Source organism: Necator americanus, chromosome I (genome assembly GCF_031761385.1).
Source record: "Necator americanus strain Aroian chromosome I, whole genome shotgun sequence".
Lineage (NCBI taxonomy): Eukaryota > Metazoa > Nematoda > Chromadorea > Rhabditida > Ancylostomatidae > Necator > Necator americanus.
In genome coordinates this window covers 27,721,381-27,746,775 of record NC_087371.1, presented here as the reverse complement: position 1 = coordinate 27,746,775, position 25,395 = coordinate 27,721,381, and the positions used below count along the sequence as shown (strand labels likewise).

The window sequence follows — 25,395 nt, the reverse complement described above, 5'->3', positions numbered from 1 at the left end:
GTCGTTTGGGTTCAAGGTCCTCTTACAAACCAAGCATTCACATTTATAAATGATTTACAGTCTGAAATACAACCAGTTGTCAACGGGCGATAGGAAATGCTCGCTTGAAGACGACTATGAAATTTGTAAAAGAGATTACATAAGATTTCTCTGCAATACAAGAAGCTATCGATTATGCTTCGAACTTGATCAACTGTTTGGGATATTCTCCTACGTTCCCAAAAGCCAAAAACGTCAAACCTACGGAACTGAAATCTTTTACAAACAATTATTAGTTATTAATTTGTTAATATTAGTTTGCAGAATGTATATCATAAAACTAATCTATAAGGAATATGCACTTAGCGCTCAATGAGCATAAAAAGTCTTCAAATTTATTTCGTACAGTGTTATACAAACAACAATGAATAAGAACATGGAACAAATAACCAATAAAACAATGTGTGGAGTGTTGACTTCATCAGCTGTTCGAGTTCATGTCTCTGATAGCCTAAAATCACACCATAGAACACAATGAAAAATAGAATATGTTGATGTGACTGAGTCGCTGAAAAAAATCCACAGAACGAAGAACAGTAATTAGAAAGCAGAACACCAAACCAGAGCTCACAATGGCCGCATACACCGTTTTCGAAATGTAACACCAATTAAAAAAAAGGAAGGACCCAGATATGCCGTCACGAGTTTGTAGAGGGTGAGCTCGACAACAAATAAAACAATTACCATATGGAAGAATTTAATCAAACGGTTTACTTAGCAACAATGCCAAGATGCTAAGCCAGCACTCTAAAAAGAGAATAATGGAACTCCGTATGAATTTGTGTTTAATTGTAAAGGATATTCCAATGAATACAAGTGTTTAGTTCCAGCATTTAAGGCATTTCCATACGCTGGAGCAAGAAAACAGTGCTGACGTGAAAAAAAAATTTAGCAAGGTACCTCTAGCCCCTCTAAATAGTAGGGATTCTGGCTTCAACGTTTTCTTTATGTGTTAATCTTAGAACTATCCTAGAATGAAACCAAAACGCAAAACTCACTTTTTTGTGCTAATAAAAGCTTTTAAGAACTATTACCTGGTAGTACCCCGTGTGATAGCCGCTCATGTACCATGCCATGAGCATACTTGACAACGCTTCGGCCTCGTCTGGCACCCCAAGTCTAGGCATGACCATAGGAGGAGGAGGAGCTATTGATGGGATCTAAACAGTAAATTGATATTGTACTATCACAGTAGAAACGCTAACAGATGAAAAGAAACTAACAGAAGGATGGGAACGGCTTGAGTGACCCGTTCTACTTGCATTAGATGTTCCTTTCCGCAGTGACCTTTCTTAAAACAATAATTGCAATATTAAGTAATTTATAACGGAAATTACAAATGAAAATAACGTGAAATGAAGAAATTCACCTTTCTTAGCCTTGGTAACCTTCACAGAATGTGACTTAACTGGTGTGTCATCTGGAGCACTGTCCATAGTCACATTGCCATCTTCCTGTGAACCGTCATCGGACCTGAATAACCGGTCATAAAATAGGATTAAACGGTTCAATATGTTGGAAACGTACGATGCCGCCACTAGATCATCAGCTGACACCCATTCGGAGTTGCCGTACCCTTCAAAAAGTACCAGGTATTCAGTTTGAGAGTCTTTTTGACCTGTTTCCACAATTTTTGCAGGATAGTATAAGTCATCTTCACTATATCGAGCCAAACAACGGTCTCCTACATTCCAGCTCTTGAAAAAGAAAATTCAAGAAAAGAAAAGTTGCAAATGAAAGCTAAGAAGAGCTCACGCTTGTTGTAGCAGCAACTCCAAGTTTGCTCTAAAATACAAAAGGTTTACCATAAGTAAAAGCACAAAACGAAAGAAAAACAGAAACAGTTAAACAGAGAGGAGGAAGATATAATTTTACTTACGTAAGTTGCGCTCACACAATCCTCATACATTTTGATCAGCTCAGTATCGTCCCATACATCTTCGTTCTCAACGCCATCGTCCTGAAAAGTACTTGTATGAAATAACTAGCTTCTAGAATATCTGAATTATACAGCCTAGAAATTAGTTCCACCCAAGTCTGGCTAGTTTAGAGGAAAGTAGAAAACAACCGGAATGAAAATATATTATGGACACTGTAGCTGGAAGGGTTTGCAAAATCAAATAACAGTTACATTGAGTAGACATTAAAAAAGAACGTCATAATTGGATTCTGCTTGCTCTTGCTTTTATTTTGGAACACTTTACATCTTTGCTTTAGCCACTGTGGCGTAAAGAAACTTGGTCGTTGGCAAATTTTCTTCTTTTAACATCACAATATTTGTGGCTTGGATGCACTGATTCTGGCAGCTCGCAGCACTGAGCTGGCTTGCCCAAAGACAACTTCTCGACAACCACTACAATCGAGTTGTTGTTTGAGTTGTCATCTAGTTTTTTTTTGTAACATTCCAAATATCAATTCAATTCTCCTTCTCACTTTCTTCTAATTTCAAGTATTTCGTGCAGGTGAAAGGTTTCATTACAAGTCAGATGTTGGACTCCACTCCATATTTCCTTCGGTTCAGTGACTTTAAGTCGTGTGCTGTGCAAACGAAGAAAACGGAAGTTAGAAACATCTGCAGCAAAGAAAGTGAAGTGACTCAAAAAGCTATTAAAAAAACAATTGGCTCTTGTTTGGAAGACTGTTACCTCAAACAATGTGAAGCAAACTACATCGAGACTGAATAAGCATTACAGCAACTGTCTTTTCGTGGATTGGATATCTTTCTGCTTCTGTTGCATTTTCGATGAACTAAGCACTCTCTAAGCTCCTACATTAGCCATGGCAGCAAGTACGTAATAATAACATCATCCCGTACTGCAGGAGTTAGAGAAACCCAGAAATATTCGTATTCTCGAAAAAAAGAGGTGGTAATTTACCGCGCTAACCTACGCTTTCATTACAATTAATTTAGTTTTATATTCTTATGCACATTTTCTACAATAGTACACCTACTCAGCGTTTCTATTAATTCTAAGAAGAGCATATCTAATAGATAAAATGATCAGCGCACACACGATCGTCCCACTTAGGAGAGAGTGTGAAAGTCTAATAAAGGAGCAAGATTTTTGGATCACACATGAATAACAGTCCAGCTCCTGTATGGAAAACATATGGGAAGAATAATAACGTCAGATCTCCCAAAAGTGATTCAGCAATGTTGCAAGTGATTTGTAGGAAACATATCCATCTTACAGCGTTGAGAACATCGCACCTATGTCTATTACGAATTCGAAAATAAATCTGCGGATAAGTCGTTGCAGTATCTTAACACATGCAGGACTTGTCTATACTTCCCACTGGACTTGCCACGTTATGGTCGACTCAATAAGAGATAACAGAGATTAAAATAATACACTTGACAGCAAGTGTACTACTGGATCCCAACGCGAAGTCACAACACATACGTAACCTTCTCCGTCTTCCTTTTATTTCAAACTAACTCCGTTTCCATAAACAAGTATCCACGTAATATCCTTGTTACAATTTATAAATAAATTGAAGAAGAAAAAAATTCGTCAGAACTATCCATCAGAGATTTTGTTCTGATATTAAAACATTTCATCGATGTGAAAACGAATATACGGAAGGTGAACAGGAAAAAAAACCGCAAGAAATCCGATCTCGGCGGAAAATGAAGTGCTTCTAAAAAGAATGCACTAACCTTCTTGTACACGATGCTCATCTTGCACTGAAGCGGGTTGAATTAGGCCTGATTCCTTCTTTGAAGTGGAAATTCCGTTCTGACGCGAACAGTATCAACTCGACAAAAACGCAATGCAGTGAACGAACACAAAAACGGAACTTTTATTCGTGGGGACAAAGAAATGACATTGCGCTAAAACTATTTTAAACCTCATTGGGCAATAAAGCGTTACAACTGCCGACGATCCTAATGCCTATGCAACGAAGAGCATTATGTACAATGTAAAAGAGTAAAAAGTGCTTGAAATAGATGCGGTTCAGTCGTAAAAATGAATCGGCCATGGAATTCATAGGATATGAAAACGACAGTGCATTTGCATCATTCAAATATCCTTGATCACCTTGTTCTCCTTGTCAATCGAATATGTAAGGAAGGCGTAAAAACCAGTCCAGAGAGCATAAGGAATCATCCACAAACCAGCAGTTTTGTCAATCTGTAACAAGTCATAAAATCTGAGGTCACGAGAAACTCAAAACAATCAGAAAATGAACTTTACGCATTATTTACCCTCGAATCAGTAACAAAGAAAAATTCGCTGAAGTGAATTCAACTGATTTAGCTACAATTTTCTTTCTTATTTTCAACCGCAGTTAACTGATTAGCGCTTGAACGTATAGCTACTGCTAAAATTCAAGGTGTTCAAGCAATTAACAATTTTGATTAGCCAAGTACTTGGCAAATTTTGTTTTTTGATGGCAAAAAACTAAGACAAGCAGTAGCGTACTTCCCTCTTTCGACAGCTGCTGCGATAGGAGGGTGAAATTAAGATTAACGCTTGCGTTATTTACTACGACAGAACTCTGATTTTTTCCATGACTAAGTCGGAAGAGACCTAGCGAAGATTTAAGCAATCGTCATGATGTACTGAGATTCTTCTAGTGTTGTTTCGTCTCTACAATAAAGTATTAAAATCCATCTGACAAACTGTTTGCTAGGTCGAAATTCAAAGTCTCGTAAAAAAATTGATTTCTTTGCGCAAATGCAAATTCCTTATTCAGAGAACATAGTCGAATATGACAAAAATACTTATAGCTTCTCAGATAAAGACATCGGAATAGCGATAAGTGATGTATTTTTTGCTAATTAAGTCACGACAAATTGACTAAAAGCAGTCAAAGAAAAAAGAAATTAAGTCGAAGAAACAAAACAAATAGTAGGACGAATGAAAGCAATGTCCACATCATTAAAATCAAATGAAATGCAGAGAATCATACCTTGTAAAACGCAAAAGCTGCTCCTGCTGCAGTCAAGTGAACGAGAAGAGTGTTCTTCCACAACTATAAAAGTAAAAATAACAATCAGCACAAGTTTTGACAAAGATTTACCGTTCACTGTTTGCCACGTAACCAGAGCAAGCCTTTCGCTTTCCCATAGTGGATTAGACTTCACTGTTCCCTTCTCGATGAAAGTAATTTCACCACCGATGATTTAGCAGTCTCTCTAATTTTTAGTGCAACCTATTGCTTGTAGGTTTTCATTCCTTTCTCCTTTCCAGCTACGCCCTCTGTCAGCAAAGAAATCCGCTAAGTAACCCGCATTGCTAGAGGAGAAATTAGGCATCCCTTTATCACTTCTCGATAACTAAATTCTATTAATTCTTCTTCCATTCTAAAATGGACTTTCTATGGAACTGATAGTGAAAGACAAGTTGCAAAAGGCTCAGCGAGGTCACTGTGTTGAAAGTTTATTTGCAAAAAACAACCCAAGATATTGTTCTCTTGTGTAACAAGATTGTTTGCAGACACTTTTTTGCTGCGCCCACAATAAGTGATTAATCTTTATTCTAATTTCTTTTTCTTTTTTTGTAGGTTTTTTTTTCGCTCTACCTATAGTTACTGCCAATCGAAAAAAAAATGAGGTAACTGCGGAGATTTTCCGAGAAACAGAAGAAAAAGGCAGTGATACGTCGGAGGTGGAGGTCCTATTTAGCTTGCGTCGGCGAGTCTCCTCCTCGAGGGAGCCACACGGCACTGTGCGCGTTAGAGTCGGAAGGGACCCAACTCTCATCTCAAGTAATGAGATCCTCGAGAAACTGCTTTCGATGTGGGTGAGGAAGGAGAGATTGACAGAGGAATACAAAAGGGGTAAATCGCGGGTGCTATCCGTCAAGGTGTGAGGGATCCATCGAGCCAGCACTTTTCCATAGCCGAAGCCCTGGAAGCGGATGACGACTGTTGAATGGTCACACCCGAGTCTCGACGCAATACTGCGAGTGTTGATCTCCGGATCCTCTTTGACAGCGTCGAGAATGGCGAAGCCTTCGACGTGGGGACGTCCCGACCGGGGCTTGTCTTCGAAGAGGTGTCTCCGCTTGCGAAGCGAGCGAACAAACGCTTGAGAGTCCTGGTAATAGCTGTGTCCACGTCCAATCTACTCTTGATATTGAGGGCTGCTCCCGTTGGTCCAATGGAGCCACGCCACTCATAGAAGATGATAGCCCGAAGTTGCTCTTGCGTAATTGACATCGTGATTAAAGTTAAAGAAGGCCCTCGGCTATATATACCTACTGTGGAGAAGCTTCGAGAATGTTCCACAACTACAACACGGCGCAACATGGATTCCGCCCAAATGGAAAGTTTTGGAAATTTCGAGAAATCGATGACAAGACTTTCTGTCCATCCTAATAGATATAGTTGTTCACCCATCACAATATTCTCCCAAAAACAAAAATCAGAATCATAAGATTTGTCATTGTTCTTAAAGGAAAATATCTCTTGAAATTAATTTACTAGTTCAAAGGTTAAATCTGTTTAGAACATACACATCCAAGATTTTTCTTCTTAACCAGAGGGATGGTAGTCAATGCGAGCGCCATGTTGGCACCGTATAATCCCAGAGCAAGACGAGTGTCGGTGTAGTCGAAACCTGCATTAGTGATTAAAAGATTGAAGTTAAAAGTGCAAGCTCGTTCCAAACTTCTTAACTACAATAAACCCAGCACCACTTACCTCCACCATTTTTATAGACGAGGTAAGATGCATACCCAAGCGGTGAGAGGGCGATTATGTCCATGACGGAATATAGTCGCACATCCGTTGGGGCCCACTTGGGCTTTTTCACTTTCTGTAAACTCAGCGAAAATGTACAGGCAAACACAAACTACAGCACGAAATGAATTTATTACGAAAGAGTGAATACCGTACCGTCCACCAATCCACAACTTCCTTGTCTCTTGCGAATACAGCGAAGGCAGCAACTGCGGCTCCACCAGGAACCATGGTAGACATGAGAGCATTGCGAGTATCCTGACATGAATAGTTTGTGCAATAGTTTGCCAATGATTAAAAAACATATTGATAGAAAGCACGTACTTACACACATAACTCTTAAAAATTTCTTTCTAGGATCGCACATAAAAAAGCGCAGGAAGAGACAAAATACATTAAATATATAGAATAGAAAGAACCATTCCAAATGATATCAAACAATGCTGAGATGAAAAGATGAACAATCTCACACATGATCTGATGACATGTGAGAGAAAATACCTACGTAAATGTTGACCTTGCTTAAATTCAAATGTATACGTTATTACTAGACGCAGGAAGCTTAATGATCTAGAAAAAATCTGCATGATCAAACTTTTAAAAAATCGTTCACGCATGCAAGAGAAAACAGCCTTGAAGGCATGAATTTTCCTCTCCTTACCATATATTATTCGCCATCACGGAATGCTGTCCAAATGAAAGAAAATGCATTTCCGACTCACTGGTCACGTGAGCAGCAGTCGTGATTACCGGAGTCATTTCGTGCTTCGACAAAATTGGTCCCTCTCAAACAATGACATGAAAGTCACTAATAACAAGAGAGGGGGCGCAGAAGCTGCTGTTAGTTTGGTCCTTGAACAAGAGGATTCTCTGTGTTGCGAGCATTCTCCGCAATATATATATATATATATATATATATATATATAATATATATATATATATATATATATATATATATAGTTGAAATCTCTAGAAGAAAACGTAAATGTCGAAACAGAAGATCGTTTTATTAAGTAAAAGTTCAACTCAGCAACCTGAAAGGTGCATTTACACATCTGTACATTTGAAGAGAAAGTGCACCGTTAAGTTCCTATATCTACACAGTTAATCAAAACACTGACATTCCACTTAGCATTCAAACATGACTGCTATTTTAAACGATAAAAAAGTTCACAAATTTTAATCTTAACGCATCTTTGACAGCGAAGGATTCAGAATGATGAATTTGCATCCAATTGAAAGAAATAGCGTGAAATTTTGCCGCTCTTAGTCTTAGTTCGTTCTACTCTAATTGAAGGAGAAGATACCTGACTTGTCCAGAATGGCATTTCTCCCCTCACAAAATGCTCTAGTGCCTCAGGAGTGGCGGTGTCTGAAATCACGAGGTAGAAGTGGTTAATCGGTAGTTTTCCAAACTATCACATCATAAGCAGTTTTTTTTCCACTGAAATGTAATGAAGAGAGAAGAAAAGAACAAACGATTTTTTGAACCTGCTTGTATCACATGACAGAATAAATATTAAAAGAAATTATAGAACGCATACGTAATGGATAGCAGTCTGATATGGAGAGCCAAGCCATGAATGATAATGGATATTATGGATGAATGTTGGCTAAGAAAATGTTATGAACTACAGCCGCGATCTGAGGGGACTATTCGGGGTGAACTTCCTCACCTATCCTCGAGAGTAAGTAGAAGCCCTCGAAAGAAAAACCGTTGCAAACTACCTTCAAAGATTTGCATTAAACTTATCATCATTTTCTTCTAACTAACTAACTCATAATTTTCTTCTACATTTCGAAAACAGTCATTTCTAATAGTTTGAATACAGCATACAACTGATTTTATTCATGGGTTTTTAGGGGAAGGCCTGTTTTAGCGCCTTTTTCTGAGGAAAAAAAAACCTCTGGGAGCACCTTTTTTCAGTTGTTGACCAGAAAATGAATTGTAGAAACAGAGCGACAGGACTTACGATGTGATTTCACATTAACATACAAGCGCAACTGCAGCTAAGTCGACTTATTTGATCGGCGGATCGATGTTATGGCCTGACACGATTGATCACAGTTTCGCAATGGTGTGTCGACTTCGAACACAACGCTGCTCAATCTTCTCGATCTACAGCAAGATCACCAGTACAAAATCCATCCATTCATTGCTGTTCACGTCTCCTTTCAAACGCCTGTGGGCACCAAGGCTCCTCAGATCTCGCCTTCGATAATGTCCAATACATCAGTGACCGTGACCGAAACCAAGTTGCTGCCGAAAATTTCATACTCGCTCTACACTTTTGACTTATCAAGGTATGGGTTTTGGCAGTGTGTTGGACGACCTTTTTGCAACATCTGAGCAGCATCTGGTATACAACTCAGCACGTTATGCAGCTCGTACTGCTAAGGGTGTCTGCTCAAACGCTTGATTGAGTTAAGTACAAACAAACCCACCGCAGGCAGAGAGCATTCAGACTTATACACGCATCAATACTTTGCACAAACACTTAGAGGCAACGCACCACGAAGTTAGTATTGGGATCTCCATGAATAGATAGGGGTAAGGGTTTAGTTCACTGCAATGAGCATATTCATGCGCAATTCTCCCAGCAATCGAGAAAAATGTGAAACAGGTGCACTTGAGTAGCCAACGAAGCAACATAGTACGGATAATAGAACGATGACAATCCGCAACTCGTTCGCAACTGTGCAGTTCTGGAGCTTCTTTTGTTTATTTGAGTCATTTTATTTTTCACTGCGTACATCACACGACATCGGAACTGCCTGCGTTCTATAGCGCAACAGGTCACGCCGTTGCGAGAAACCGCTGCAAACAAGACTGTCTCTCACTTTTTCTGGATTCCTATGCGGAATTGAGCGTGACACAGTCGTAGCCTATACCTCTACCTCCATGCATTCGTGAAGAGATCTCAGCGCCGCCGATCTTGGGATACGGATAGACTTTACGTTCTACTTCCTATGAAATCGATAACGTCTGACAACAACATAGAAGTGAACGCACCCATTCATTACACCCAGCACTACATAAAACACAGCAGGAAGCACTTTGATCACATTCTTCTGAAACTTTTGATGATCAGAGTTCTTTTCTTGAGTGAACCCCAATTGCCTGTATTGCACACTAAATTTGAAAAGGAAGTGTTTCTTAGTTTAACGCGGGATCTTAAAATAAATTTTGCACATTTACACAATAACTCAAGTAGATACAATAACATCCGGAATTATTCAACAAGCTTGAAGCATTACGTTCTTGTCGAAAGCAGTGCTTCTCTGCACTCAACGATTGATTAACCGATATGTTCGATAGCGCGTTTCTCCTCGGTGGATTTCAAGAAGTGTAACGTGAAAAAGTCCCCAGGAAAATGAAATAAGTTTTTGTGAAGAAATGAGTTTACGCAACCTATTCATCAGTAATATTATGAAGTAGAACAGCTCTAGAAGTCTTTAATTCTGCAAGGTCAGCAGACCCAACCGGAAATCTGTTCCATCGGATGAATGGCGGTAATCTATAAAGTCTGGCGCAACATGCAGAAAGTCGAAACGCACTCCGAAGAAAAGCGTGTGACACCGATCAATGAAGAACAGGAACGTACTACGGGTACTTTGATCTCATGTGTCAGCGCCACCGTAACCACGATTCAGGTGTCAATCACCTCCAAAACACGTTGTTTACACCAATATCGAGCCGCTAAAATCGCCATTAACGATCGTTGCTTTCAGAATCGAATCAGTGAAAAAAAGTGATTCCAGCTATCTGCTTCTCAAATAGAAGGTGCTCTAACGAGATGCTATATGAGAAATGCCATATTTCTTTCGATTAAAGGTTAAAAAAAAACGGAAGAATAACATAGTTTCCCTGGCATAACGTGATTTTTGCAAGAAAAAAAAAGTTGGCTAAGAAAAAAGATTTATCGGTGAAGCGCCCAGTTATTAAAAAAGAGCTGTAGTAGCGTATCCGAAGAAGGCTGACCAACATGATTTTAACGAAGTCCATCCTTCATGGTGTTTGATTCCCCCGAACCATGTAATAATCAAAAAAAGGATCTACTTGAACAATCATGCTGCCCAGTTAGAACTCGCATATTTTCAATAACAAACTCCACCTTCCTAGGTGATGATGTAGGTTACTAGATGTTTATTCATGTGCAATATTCGAAATGAAAAACACGAATATAATCACACAAATAATGCTAAAAAATTGCTAGTTTTGTCGGGTTGTTCTAATTGTAATTAAAGTGTCAGAGAGAAGACAGCATCCGTAGCTTTATGTTTCCTAACGAGTGAGGGATAAAAGGTTACATTGCTTGGCGTTGATCAATCCCTTTGGGATGCTTCAATTCGTCCTACTTCTATTCAGAATCTTTGAGGTTTACGAATGAACTGGAGACTAACCGATATACCAATTCTCTCCAATTTAACCCTCAAACTGTTTTTATCCTCCCAGACACATATGGGTACCAATTTATCGACTACAGAGGGAAAAGGGTACGGTTGGGCTGCGGTGGTTTTCAACCATCTACCATATGAATACTGCGGAACCTCTTACCATCGCACTATACCTATCCTTTCCCCACAATTACGAGTTAAATCATTCTGCAATCCTGCGTTTGTCGTAAGTGGTTCAAACAAACTACCACTGCATCACAAAACGACCACGAAATTCTGATCCTAACTGAACGACATCAATAATAGAACCAAACGATAGACTTGAACAACTTCAACAAAATATTCAAACTCACATCTTTCAGTGAAAAAACCCACTGGGATGTATGGTTTTGGGGGGTCCTCTTCGGTAATGTAAGGCGTAAAAGAACTCTCCATGATCAACTGGACTTTTTACGCTGGGAGACACCGAGAAGAATGCGAAAAACAACACTCGGTTGCACAACAGCACACGGGTTGACAGCAGTCATTTTTCAACCAACCAAGCTCAACAAACTGGTATTGAGTTAAACGCTATTATGAGTGGATATAAACGATGGATATGGTCAGTATTAGGTTGCTTTTAAAATAATAAGGGAGCTTTAAAAGAAGCAGAACACCTAGAGATGTCAACTATACGCAAATATGGATTGCTTACGTAAAGGTGTCAGAATCGTACAACGCAATAGCACAAGATGACCTAGAATAGTGCAAGCTGTTTAGTCGCACTCGCAATTGACGAGCACGCCGAGGGACGCGGAATCAATATCTCTTCCAACGATCGAAGGCGAAACGTTTCACGCACGCAAACAAAATCGGCAGGCAGAAACTTAGTTGTGTCCCTGAATCTCCACGGAATTCCAGACGTAAATCAGCTGGAATAGACTTTTCCAATTAGTCTGAAATACGAAGCCTTTTGTACTTTTACGTTTTGCATCGCCTAAATATAAGCTGCATGTGAGCTTCAAAAGGAAAAAAAAGACCCGTCGAGGTTCTCCATGAAATAACAATTGTTGTTTTTCTTTTCAATTCATCCACATCAAACTGCAACGACGAACAGTGTAATCTGGGGAATAAAGGGTAAAAAACTGAAATTTTCAATTTAAAAATGTCTTTTAGAAGCAGAAAAAGTCGTAAGAACAACATCTTGCATAGGTAAAGCTGTGACAATGAAGTATCAAAAGACTGAAGCAGTGCAGAGGAATTTGTAAGCGCGGTTGCCGCGGAAATGCTAGAAATTTGAAGCTTAGAGTTGCTCGAGGCTCAAATAAATGATATGTTCCTTGTGCGAACGTTTTCTTGAACGTAAACATTATTTCAACACTCGTATGGCATCCAGTTTTCTTTATTTTCAAGATCTACGAAAGCCCCAACAGAACAGCCACGCAGGCAAGACATCAGTGGATAGAGGACATATTATTATGATGGTAACAGAGGGATATTCTCTTCTTGAGGGTGTTTGGTTTCTATGTTTCTGGACAAAAATTCAAAAACAGTCCCTTAACAAGTACGTCAGTAACAGTTCTTAGTTCAGTTGAAGCAGAATGTTTTGAGAAATTTGAGGGCAAATTAGTTAGTTTGCAACAAGATAAATTCCAAGATTTTTGGAAAGAAAAAAAGAGTTGACTGAGATAGACCGAACCACACGATCATAAGGATAGGTAGGTTATGGAAATTCAGCTTGTATACAAAATTATCTTCTAGTGTTGGCGGCGAGAACGCTTAACTATACTGAATACAGTAACCAGGAATAAAACAACGAACTGATGGACAACAAAATTTAAGATCAATAATTTATTTATTCCAAATTATGGACCACCGTTCAAAGCAATGCTGTCGAACGTAGCGACCCAACATTGAGCTGTTCGACCCATGGAACAGAAAAAAATAATATACAAAGGCTATACTCATAGCTCCTCATTAAAGCCTCTTATAACGAAAAGAACTATAAAATCATCATTCACAAAATGAGAAAAGTAGGCTATACCACATATTAGATATGGACATAAAAGGAACAAGCATTTTCGCAGAAGAAAATATGTGAGATCAAACACTGCTAAACATACTGATTACAATGAACTAGCCATACCTTAACCTGATGTGAAAGATTTCAATAAATACAAGGAACGTTCTCGAAAAAAAAACGTGAAGAAACTAACAAAATTCTCAATGAACCAAAGATAACATTATCAGTGGAATGAATTTCTTTCAACATAGGAACTACCGGAATAAGCGACAAGAAATAGAGATCCAGAATAGAAAAAAAAATCGCCGAAACAGTGACCGATACCTGAGGAACGAAACCGCTTAAAATGTTGACGTAAAAAATCGCGAACGATAGTTCGAAGGATATTGAGCCATAAGAGGCAATGTAACAGTCATCTTAAAATTAGATTAGCTAGGAAGAAAAGTCCTGCCGATCATTTCTTCAGAAGTTCACTTAAAACATGCTGCTTACATCTTGTGAACGACAAATAACAGAACGGTTGATCCAACACCCCCTTTTCCGAAACCACTCGAAAAAAAAAAACCAGAAGAAAATCTAAGCGACTAGTAAGAAAAACAAGAGAGATGACTTCAGTTCCTTAAACTACAAAAAGTTCTCTTCTAAATTAGGCAAAAAATTTCGTTATAATCATTAGGACATTCCAAGACTTTCAGCGCATAGTATGCTTCGCCAAAGATAAAAATAGAGTTAGTGAGCAAGAGCGGTATCGATGAAGCCACGTTCTGGTGCTCGCACCTGTTGCTCGTCGTACTTCATTGGCACATTGGTAGTGGACTGCGCAATAAGGATCAGCGGCTGCAAGAAGTCGATTCGAAGGTACATCAGTTCATAACTATGTTTTCTGCGCCACAAGAGAGGAACATAAAATAACCTGGTCCGAGTTATTCTTCTCTATCCGTGCCTCGAAAAGAGTTGAGTCACTATCTAATAGAGAACCTCCCAGTTCACGATAGAGCAACTGATCGTTTGGTGTTTGGCCTGTTTGCTTGTACAACTGCACTTTCAGATCTCGAATTGTGTCCGTTGAAGACATCTTAGAGAGAAAACGTGAATGTAGAACTACATAGTTTGATTAGCTTCTAAAACAATAGATTGTCACCTTTATTTTAAAACATTTGTTCTTCTGAGTCCTTCTAGTGGTTTTAGGCAAAGGAGAATTCATTGCGCCATCCTCACTCTAAATTATTAACGTATGAACACGTGAGGGAAGATGAAATAGGTACACTGTTACCAAAGAAACATAAATGAAGGCATCGTCGTAGACATATCGCTGTGTGTTCAGCGCTTCGAGACGTTCACCAAAGCAACCTTCGCACATGTTCTCAATTCGTCCTAAATCAATTGGGTAAACAAGAACTGATTAATAGAGGTAAAAGTACTTTCAATTACATGCTTCTAAAAAACAAGAAGGAAATCGCATAAAACATTCGAGTAAAAGTTGTGAGCTAAGTACCAAATGTATCCGCAAAACACGATTACGTACCTCTTTCAGAAATAATAACGGGGTTTGGTCGCTCAGAGTCGCCAGCTCCCAAACCAGTGGTAATTTCTTCGCAAAGACGGTTCCACTCTATTTCTGAGAGAGCAACGATGTGCACACTACCGAAGTCGCAAGAAAGTCCCACATTTGGCAGTCCGTGAGTGCATAGCACACATTCTTGGCAGATCGTTGGCAGCGCAACAGATGAACCGCGTGCTCTTAATCGGAACAATGAGCAAGTTCTCAAGATCACTAACAACAGCAAAGCAACTAACTTCATAGTTGCTGTCAACTTCGTCAAAAATTGGCTGCAAATGCCCCTTGAGTACACCGTACCGTACTCTTCTTCGGTGGGACGACGCCGATCAATCTCTCGAAGCAGTTCACCAATCCTACTTCGAAGGTCTCGCAGAGATTCTTTCAGTTCCTGCTTGCCACATTGTTGTTCCTAAATTAAGGCTACCCTTTTGATCATGTGTAAAGACATCAACATAAGCAGATAATCTAGATTTTCTAGCACAAGCAGCAATTTCGCGATGAGCATGAGTTGCACTGTTATATTATCACCATCACTGTTCGCGAAATCTAGCTGAGTAAAAATAGTCCTACAAAAAAAGGATGATGAAATTGTGAAGTGGATGAGTCCAAGATAACAGTAGGATGTCTACTAAGAATGATGTCCAGCAGTGGTGTTATCGAGAGAAGATTGAATTAGCAGAGGGATCTGTACTACCTCTATCACTTGTCTAGGACCTAAAACTAGATGACTGTGTTCACCTAGCGACCTGAATTCATCAACAATGAAGCTCCCAGTACTCTTCGGGATAGACCGCGGAATTAGTGCGTAACTACCACACCTCTATCAATATCGATCTACGGCTATCAATAAAAAAAATATGGGACCTACGGTGGACTTGATAACTGAAAGGCCGATGCCTTTCAATTATTAAGTCTTTAATAAAATTCAAAATACAGGATAGAGTTGGACACATTCAGTTCCTTCCAAGCAATTCAAACCACCTAGCAGAAAAGCTATAAATTTCGGTTATGAATTTTCCTCAATATGATTGTCATTCATTAAAAGTAACGCTGCGAAGCAACATCCTTCGCTTTATTTGTCCATGCACTTGGAAACTATTTGTTTTCGCTCTAAACGATTTTCCAATGCTTTTCAAGCACATATTTTTGAAGTCAAATTCACAAAGACAAAGACAAAAAATTGAAGGTCTCTGAATTCGTCTCTAAACTCTCCTCCTTGAAGTAGAAAAGCAGGATGTGTCTGTTCGTGGAGAAGTTCAAAGTCTTTCAAATCAGATATAACTTTTCTTATGAGAAACAGAAAAAATCTTCCAATTTCTCACATTGAATTCTCTTTCACATTCCTGACAGATGGGCTCGTCACATCGCACAAGAAAAGTAGTGGCAGGATCAAAATACGACGAAAGCTGCTTCCACTCGTCTGGACTCACTGCCTGTCGAAACTCGTCAAGGTTTATTCCACCTAGAAAAGCAGTAATTATTTTGTTAAATTCAAAGCATGACCTAAGGCTAATAAAAATGCGTTTCGAGAATCATACCGTGTTCACAGCGAAGCTCGGAATTGAACTCAACTGCCCCAGACTCGTGTGTGCTCGATCTACTAGCAGATGAAGAAGGACGCTCGGGAGGCGAAGACGACGAAGGGTGCTCAGCTGGCGACGAAGACTGTCTTTCAGGAGGCGAGCAAGAGGCACTATAACACCTTACGCTTTCAACATTAATGAAAAACAACGGTGAGAAATGAACGAGTAAATGCTACCTTTGTTCATTATTAGGTTCTTGAGTAGACTTCGCTTGTTCATTGGGTTCATCACTTCCCATGCATCCATTTTGCATCGGTTCACTTACAACATGTGCAGGTTGTTCTGTGATGACATCATCTTGGCATCCATCGGATGTATTCGTTGAGGGGCCCATTTCAAAACAGTCCAATTCCATTTGTGGCACTCCTGACGCATCTGAGCTCACCGATAAGGAATTTGTGTCGTCAATGTCGCCAGATTCAGTCTGAACCTCAATACATCAAATGTGAGGAGGAAGAGAGAAATCGCCAATATTTCGCCTACCACGGAATAGTGCCTTTCTTCGTCTGAACCCGTCTTTGATGATATGGCTTCCACCTGTAATTTGAAACAATCAACCTTTTCTAATAAGTAATTGATCAGTCCGATCATTTTTACTCGCGCTGCCGTTCACGTTATAAGTCGTCTTTATTTGTGCTGAAGCTTCAGTTCACTCTTATTTTTGTTTCTTGCTCTAATAAAAGATAAAAGTTAAAAAAAAAAACAGTAAAATTATTAAAGGCAAATAGTGTTGTAGGAGTAGTTTGTAAAGATATCTAAAAATAAAAGGTAGGTTTTTCCCTCATCTAGTACACCTGTATAGCAGAGATAAAATTATGTAATCCCTAAGTGAGCTGTTAGGAAGCCAAAGCAGTTGTGTTAGATAATTTCAAAAGAGTTCTGAGCTTGTAACTATTTTAGAATTTACTTTTTGCGCAATACTCCCGGAAAATGGAAAAGGTATACGGCAATCGTCGCAGGTGCATTTCCCTTTTGTGTCCACAAAATTCTGTGCTAACATAATCTAAAAAAAGAACTCAGTATTTGGGGTGGGTTTCTAAATTGTAGCTATATCAATGAGATACAGCAGACGCTAAGTTGGGTTTTTTTTTCCTTTCGAACAAGAAGGGAGTAAAGTCCCTCGTCAGTGCGAACTTTTCTGAAAGAGAGATGTTGTTTTCCGCAGTAAGTTTTAGTTCCGCGACAGAAATTTAAGGTTCAGGTTGTAGCTGTTATTGTGTAAACTTGTGGAAGTTCTACTTTATGTCTTCAGATATCACTTGCCGCGGGCGAAAAAAGCCTCCAAAAGCGGTAGTAAATTACCACCGACCCACAAATCGGACTAACCGTTGAGCACTTGTAGTTGCTAGTAGGTACAGCAGTAGTGGGTATTCCTACTTTCGGCTTCTCATCAAAAACATCTTCAGCACACATATCGATTGCCTGAGTGTGAGGAACGAAAACTCAGATAAGCAAATCAACAAAGAAAAGCTACTTACTACATTCGAGTATTTCTCATCTAATAATTCCTCCTTGACCTCCATCGGTCCATACCCAATCTCTTCACTGGTACTTTGCATCGACTCGCATGGATCGTCCTTTGATATTTTTGAAGGAGTGTGCCCGTCTTCACAAGAGGCAGGCGACTCATCGCCGAACTTCGTTACCAATCTTTTTCTACGTGCTCCTTTACTTCGCCTTGGGGATCTAGCACTTCCAGAATAATTGTTATCAACCTGTACAACGGAATTTGAACAGTAATTTCACGTCACAATGAAGTAGACCTTGATCCGAAAGATCACGAGACACTTCTGAGTGAAATATAGTGGATATAACGAGATTTTACAAATCAAAAAAGGATCGCCTAATTATTGACTGATCGCGATGTACCGTACAAATTTTAACTGGCTACTACTGGCATACTATAAGCCCTTGAAGCGTCACAACGCTAAAACAAGCGAAGATCCTCTAATATACTGTCAAGAACCAAAAGAAAATTTTCTCAAGATCGACCACTACTATCTGATCAAAGACATCGTTTTGCATTGAAATTTCGATTCAGGTTCTCAGTGCGCGGCGCGGAGGACATAGCGGTTGGAATCGATGTGACACCTTTACGAACTGCAGCAAGAAATGGTGCTACCAAGGATCTTAACTCTATCACAACCGTTATGCTCCACTGCAACACTTCGTGGGCAGCCGCTCACGCAACTGCACCGTGTTTCATATCGTTTTGACTATACTATGCCATTGCAAACTTGTACAAATAATTTTTCGCGAAAAAGGGAAAGTTGGAAGGTTATAGAAAATCTTCTGCAATTAACATTCAGGAAATACGTGAAATCAAAAATTTCTCTTCTAGAAGTTGCATGTAACAAGTGAAGATGATGACTTTACAAAAAAGTGACATGATATAAATATATACTGTAAGTATAAAGTATGCATTAGTTCAGAGAGATTATCTAGAACTAATTTTTCCCTGTTAAGTCCATATTCGCCAAATATGAAATGCATATTCAGAAAAGTTTAGTAACTGAAGTTCTGCTTAAGTTCTAGGCCCAGTTTCCGTGCCTCTTTATCATTATCTGTTGGTCAGGATCTCTTTATTACCTGTTGATGCTGCTGCAAACTACTTACCTTTTAAAGACTATGGCATGTTAGGAAAATAATGAGTAGCAATTATTAAAAGAAAACATTTAAGACGTACCGCAGCAAGATTCACCAAAAACTGGAGGGTGGCGCCAGCTGACTGCAACTTATGTTGGTGTTCCATTTGACGCAACGCCAACTTCTTGAAATTGGCAAGGCACTTCCGCGATATGTACAAGTAGCCTGCAGGCTTCGGAGTTCGAGACAAAGAACACCTGTCCAAGAGCTGGCAGTAAGCAAATGGCTTTCTGTTTGAAAAAAGAAGCAGTCAGAAAGCGGTAAGAATAGCGAAATGACACATAGAGGACTGGAACGGAGACCAGTTAAGGAAACAAAAACAAGCAATGGGAAGCATGCTAAATTCTATTAAAAGCAAAACTTAACGCTCACCTTGTCTTGTCCTTGAAAATCCGCGTTGCTAATTTGACATCGCCCTCCAGGCTTTCTCTGAACTGCCCTTCTCGGCGTAACTCCTTGACACAGTCGACACAAATATCGTTGCTAAACAAATAGTGTCAAAGGAGCCAATCTTCTCTCGAAAAAAAAACCACTGAGTTTTCAAAATGCTTATCAATAACTAGCAAAACTACTGTTATTGGTCACACAATTCACAAGAAAAAAAAAGAGAAAAAAAGCAACAAGTGGAGCCCGTACAAATCTGGCGCTCTCTGCTGTAATATGAATGTGGATGACCGTGATTACAAACGCTGATAACCAACGTAAAGACTCTGCTGCCTTTAGGGCAGAAAAAACCTAAACCTACAGAAGCCAACCAAGGCACACCAAAAAATAAGGACATTTTGCACATGGATAACTGCTTACCCAGTCAGAAGTAAATGTGGTTCTTCAGAGGAATCGCAGTCGTATTTGATCTTTGTCATGATGCCATACTGAGATAAAAGTGTCTCTGCCGTTACTCTCGAAACGCCTTTCACGTCTCCAAATAGAACCTGAAAGAACGAAATAATTCAAGAAACTAGTACTTTAGGAGACTATGTTGAACCATAGACGTACAGAATCTACAAAAAGTCGACCGTGATGACAAATTGGCATTTCTTGGGGCGATAAATGACGCGCGATCGCATGGCGTACGCTTCGCAATCGTGAAACACGTATTGGTCTGACATGATGATTACCAAGTACAAAGCAAAAGTGAAATGAAGCCTATAAGAATGATACCTCTTTGCAGAAGATAGATTTGCTGATTCATCAGGGATACTGTCTGCTACTGTATTGGTGGAAGCTTTCTGAAGATTTTGTTTTAAATTGAAAATAATCAATGAGAAATGAACGTGCACTTGTCAAAATTTCCAAGGACTAACCTCGCCTTTAGGATCTTCTACCGGAACGGGAACCACTGACGCGTATTCTTTTTCAAGAATATCGCTTAGCAGCTTTGTAGGGAGGAAGGCAACATCTCTGGGGGATTTGTATTTGTCAGCATGTGTCTGAAACCAAATTACTACACAATTACTCGAAGTTACCTTGTAACTTGTAGTACTAAAAAGAACAGTTTCAAATAAAAAAAAAGCATGAGAAGCCAAGAGTGACATCTAGATTTCGTCTTCGTACCTAAAACAAATTTAAAATAGATAAAGATCTGAAAATATTCCAGAGCTGACTGGTTCAAACATTGAAATAGTCGATGATCGCTAGGTATGACGCATTACAGAGAAAGTTCGAATAGTATCAATAATAGAACCTATTGCTGGGACGACAACTACTATCATAGCAATTTTTAAATTTTACATCAAATCCGCATAGAGGATTTTGTAGATCTTCCACTTATTGATGAAAGCAAACTTGGGTTGAGATTACTCTGCACTAAAAATTTCGCTGACAAGTCGCAAAACCGAATTCAGATATGTAAAAGAGAAAATAGGATAATCGAGGAGCAGGAGATCTCCTAAGTACAAAATCAACGAAAGCCTGCGATTTGTCTTGCAGCTGAAGAATGGAAAAGAAACTAATAAAGTGAAAGGAAAAAGTTTGATCTATACAGGGATTGAAGAAACAGCAGCAGGTGATCCTTTCTACTTGTGTAAAAATAGACGACGTTGGATATATGTAAGGACATGTACAAATTAAAATCCAAAAAGTGTCAAACGGTATCAACAAAATCATATAAGAATTACCTCGAGCGTTTCAAACAACGTGCTCAGCTGGGCGTACCGTAGAGTTACTTCATTAAGGCGTTTTTCACTTTTCGCTATCGTCTCCTTGGTCTGACCATCGAAACGACTCTCCGTCTAAAACAATAGATTTCGCAGAGAATAACGTGCATGAAATACCGCGTTCTATCCTTAGTTTTTTTTTTCTAATGTTTTCAATATTTGCAAAGTCTTGAGTTGCAGTTGACTTACTACCATTCACTTATTTAATTTGAGTTGCAAAGTCTACACAGTCTTATAGCGAGTGATTCTTATACAGAAAAGTGTAAGACTTACTACCCTTCACTTATTCAATTTTTAATATACTGCCGAAGTAGTGCAGAATGACCGAGTTTCGATAAACCGCCATAGACAAACGGTAGTGATTGAAGCATCATATGAGAAGAACTTACCGTAGCAGCCCAATTTTCTGTGATGTTATCCGGAGGCATAACCATATCTGGCACACCCAGTTCTTTTCGTCGGTAAGCTAAACCATAGCAAGCCTTCATGTCGGGTGTTGGACGCGCTAAAGAAGCGGATCGACTTCTGTCTACACCAGGTGGGCGAGCAAGAGGCTCGACGTGCTGAAACAACATTTACATTTGCATGTTTAGTAAAGTGACTCGAAAAGCACCTACTTAACAAACAGCGATTCAAAAGAAATTATTCTTTTTTCTTACCTCATCGTTGTATTTGTACCACACCCCCGTAAATGGATGTCGTACAAGGTCATAGTAATGGCCACAGAATGTATTGTCGCCTTCATGTATCATCACGGCAAATAACTCGTAGTCAAAATCGTCATCTGTATATAGTAAATAGCGATAAAAATTCAAAGCATCGTTCTAAAGAGGACTTACATTTTGAAACTCCCAAATGAAATGATCGAGCAGTTAACTCTCGTGGATATATGATTGGTGCCTTTAATTTCCGATTTCTGCCATTTCTGTAAGAAAAACTTCAGTACTGTGTAAGTTTTTGGACGAAAAAAAAAACTCACCCATCAAACACATATCGATTTAACTGTAACATCACCACTGGCGGAAGCTTTTCAGGTGTAGTTTGCCTTTTGACGTGACCACGGCGATTGCACTCATCACAAAGATAGTCCTCTAACCTACAATAAGTTCAATAAGTTTCAGCCACTTTACACACTTTATAAATAAGCAGAATATACAATTCTTCTCCACAGTACGCATCCAGTGCCTCTTGCAGAGTTTTGAACCCGTCAATATTTAGCTGCAGAGCTGTAAATGGAGAACTCCGCCGACTCTCTTTTCCGCAAGTACACCATATCCGTTGCAACGAGGTGCCCTAGAAAGGCTAGTTGCATTAAATTTAAAAAAAAAAGAACTTAAAGAACATGTAACAACAAAATAGCTAGCTGTGAGTTCAATTAACCACAAAGATACAGAATAAATTCGCACTTAAGTTGTATATGCATTAGAGTTTGCAAAAAGAAAAGAGGAGTGCACTGTCTGGTGATCTGATTTAACTTACTGAATAGCGTTCACGTATCCTATCGCGGATTTCTTCACCATGTGGATGTTTAGGAAGATTTCTATCCAAGGCATCAAAGAGTACAAGGGAAAACTCTTGCGCGTCCTGCTGCTCATTTCCAAGACGAAGCGCAGCAGTAAAGTGTCTATTATCATCAGTGTCTTCCTGAAAATATGGCGAGATGTAGATTAGATAGAATATAGATGTAGATTTGAACACATCCACATCCTCTCGTATAAAATAAGAGATAGCGAAAGAGGTTTCTTAAAGAAGGAAAATCCTAATTTTGAGAACTTCAGCGGACCACAGCTACTTTAGTGGAGTAAAAATACTCACAAAGGGTGTAGTTTGCATAGTGTAAAACAAATGCTGTAGACTGTTCATAACTGCTTCCACGTCCATTGCAGGCGGTTGTGGCCTAAAAAGTTTGAGTTTCTCATAAGGAAATAACCGTAGATCATAAGGTAAAAACCGCTCTGACCTCACGTAATCGGGAGAAGGTCGCCAGTCAAAAATAATTTGTCGGAACACAGGATCGTTGTACCACACCTTTGACAGTTTAATAAATTATTTAGCGGATTAACAACTAATTAATTAATTAATTAAATTAACGATTTTTTTTGACGTGATTTGTCAAAAACATTACGATAGAGGATTTCTCACCTGAAGGAAACTGTTGACATAGCAAAAATTCCCAGAATTAGTTAAACCACAAGGCACTTCCAATATATCGCGTCGTTTCTGACTCTAGAGAAAGGAATAAAAAAAGTAGGATATATTAGAATACGCAAACTAGATGATAGTAACCTCTTCAACCTTAGCCGTATTAAGTTTTTCTTGTTTAATAAGTTTATCAAATTTTTCCAGTCCTAAACGTTTAATGCAGTACGGATTATCACGGCAATTGGTCGATCTGAAACACAATATTAGCCAAACAATAATTGACGAAGAGAAGTGACGGAAGATGTGAATGAACAACAAAAAAAGTTGAAAAACACACTTCGGATTGTGAATATCATGTAATCGGCAACCTAAACAGTCCAGCTTGTGGATGATCCAGGCTTGCTCGAAAGTTATTTCATCGCTAGCAAGAGCAGCAGCAGCCTCCATTGCTTCATCTCGGAACTGCGTCTAGAAACAACAAAATTACCCGTATTAGGAGGTCAGACAGTCATCCAAGAAAACTACATGGATGCAATCATAATGTTAAGATAGGGAACTTGCCTTGCGCTTGTTCGTCTCCTTTCGTGCCAACGGCTTCGACATTTTCAAGGAGAATCGCGTAAAGTCAGGGGCACCAACTCATAAATTCGAGAAGAGAAATTGGAATGCAAATCTTAAGAAAAAGAGAAATAAATACACAAAAGTAATAAGTACAGAATGAAGCAACCAATCGAAGGGAAGTTCAAACTTGTAAATAGTTCGGGTCAAAACAGCAGTAGCAAAGCAATGCGAAGATCAAGATCTACGTTAAAAAAATAGGACAGAAAAACGATAGAAGACACTCAATAATGATACGAGAAGTCACCACCAGATACTACGTAACAAAAAATCGCACATCTCCTAAACACAATTATGAGGATCAGCACGACCACATTCTTGGAGCTTTTAGTCTAGACAAACGTGCTTTTTCCATTCATCTTTTCCAGAATATAGCCGATCCAGAGAAATTATCGTTGCTCGAACTCATACTGATTTTCTCCGTGCTGTAGAAGATCGTGGACTGCGTCTGTACTTCGAAAACGCGGCACAACTGAACCATTAAAATGCAAGCGCGTCTAGTGGATTGTAGTATGATTTAATCGCCAGTGTGAGACGTTGAGGAAATGGGACTGGATTTCCGACTCCAAGGCGGATCTAGTGAAGTTAGTTAAGGATTTTTTTGATTTGGAGCGGTGCGATATTCTCGGATGTCCCTGCTCAAGTAAACAATCCAGAGAAAATGTAGTTGGGAGGAGCACTCTACCGGCTCTTGTTTCTGGAAGTTCTACCTTCCATGTCTTATTATTATTATATTACAATTATACCGTATCTTATTTTCTCTTAGTATTGTTAGTTTACACGTGAAAGATTTTGTAGAACTAATGCTTAAGTTTTAGGGCCCCGACTAACTTTATTATTTACGTCCAGAAATCAGAGCCCGGTGAAGTGCTCCCCCAGGTACAGTATACGCAACAAGCTTTGCAAAAGAGTGGTTTTCTTCTAGGTTTAGTAAGTTCCTGCTATGCCAATGCAGCGTAACTCATCACTCTGTTCGGATATGCTCTCATGATATTTGATTGTCAGGGTTTTCGCATATAAGCCGCAGCTTCTCGAGATGACCACAAAATTTGCCAACCTTTTTCGTATTTCCTATGCAGCTGTGTGAAATCCTACATGTGTCCGTAACAGTCACAAACCGTAATCGAACTCAAAATTAAGAAGAGGGGAATCTTTCAAATTCTTTTTCCAACGTTAAAACACCTAATAGATGGTCTTTTGAGTGCCGCTGCAGTACTTCCCTACTCCTTATAGTGGTTATGCAAAAGGAATTATGAGTTTTTATTACTTTCCACTAGAATGGTGTTAGTCCATGTGTCTAAACACGAAAGATCGAGTAAAAATTACTACTTTCAGATGTACCACGCTCCAGTCAGAGAAGGTACGAGTGGACAGGAAATTCGGTCGTGCACGATCCCACTTCAACTTAATAAAACAAACAAAATCTGGTGTATAGTCGGGTCAACAAACAACAACAATAACACGGAGTTGCGTAAGCGGCTGCGCTCGGAAGCGGTGTGGTGGAGACAGCGGTTGGAATCGAGGTGGGACCATGGTGATCTGCAGAGATGGGTGGCGGCA

At 39.3% G+C, this 25,395-nt stretch overlaps 2 protein-coding genes across 5 annotated transcripts; both read right to left on the bottom strand.

Moving 5' to 3' along the window:
• Positions 1 to 460: 460 nt before the first annotated feature.
• RB195_007050 (uncharacterized protein) lies at positions 461 to 12,163 on the bottom strand (the record flags this gene model as incomplete). Of its 3 annotated transcripts, XM_064180467.1 has the most annotated exons (17): positions 461 to 490; positions 1,074 to 1,199; positions 1,263 to 1,330; positions 1,409 to 1,512; positions 1,567 to 1,736; positions 1,795 to 1,824; positions 1,919 to 1,999; positions 3,701 to 3,727; positions 4,083 to 4,175; positions 4,957 to 5,019; positions 6,504 to 6,607; positions 6,691 to 6,805; positions 6,886 to 6,987; positions 8,037 to 8,101; positions 8,703 to 8,733; positions 12,050 to 12,062; positions 12,147 to 12,163. In XM_064180467.1, the coding sequence occupies 17 exons, from the start codon at positions 12,161 to 12,163 to the stop codon at positions 461 to 463; spliced, it is 1,239 nt and encodes a 412-aa protein (XP_064037336.1). The 3 variants fall into 3 exon arrangements, with proteins under 3 accessions (XP_064037336.1, XP_013295309.2, XP_064037337.1); XM_013439855.2 differs by lacking the exons at positions 4,083 to 4,175; positions 4,957 to 5,019; positions 6,504 to 6,607; ... (4 more) ...; positions 12,050 to 12,062; positions 12,147 to 12,163 and having other exon boundaries at positions 3,701 to 3,721; XM_064180466.1 differs by lacking the exons at positions 461 to 490; positions 1,074 to 1,199; positions 1,263 to 1,330; ... (6 more) ...; positions 12,050 to 12,062; positions 12,147 to 12,163 and adding an exon at positions 11,481 to 11,562 and having other exon boundaries at positions 4,065 to 4,175.
• A 1,695-nt stretch (positions 12,164 to 13,858) lies between these two features.
• On the bottom strand, positions 13,859 to 23,820 carry RB195_007049 (uncharacterized protein; the record flags this gene model as incomplete). 2 transcript variants are annotated; one of them, XM_013439852.2, is made up of 31 exons in its annotated part: positions 13,859 to 13,966; positions 14,043 to 14,204; positions 14,271 to 14,348; positions 14,403 to 14,503; positions 14,655 to 14,869; positions 14,927 to 15,099; positions 16,013 to 16,152; positions 16,229 to 16,383; positions 16,450 to 16,697; positions 16,757 to 16,810; positions 17,600 to 17,695; positions 17,752 to 17,988; positions 18,960 to 19,149; positions 19,292 to 19,402; positions 19,724 to 19,851; positions 19,916 to 20,021; positions 20,081 to 20,148; positions 20,224 to 20,349; positions 21,037 to 21,150; positions 21,465 to 21,638; positions 21,735 to 21,859; positions 21,915 to 22,000; positions 22,055 to 22,171; positions 22,232 to 22,368; positions 22,555 to 22,719; positions 22,891 to 22,972; positions 23,036 to 23,103; positions 23,218 to 23,301; positions 23,362 to 23,467; positions 23,555 to 23,685; positions 23,779 to 23,820. In XM_013439852.2, 31 exons carry the CDS (start codon positions 23,818 to 23,820, stop codon positions 13,859 to 13,861), a joined length of 3,927 nt encoding a protein of 1,308 aa, XP_013295306.2. The 2 variants fall into 2 exon arrangements, with proteins under 2 accessions (XP_013295306.2, XP_064037335.1); XM_064180465.1 differs by having other exon boundaries at positions 18,960 to 19,116.
• Positions 23,821 to 25,395: the final 1,575 nt, after the last annotated feature.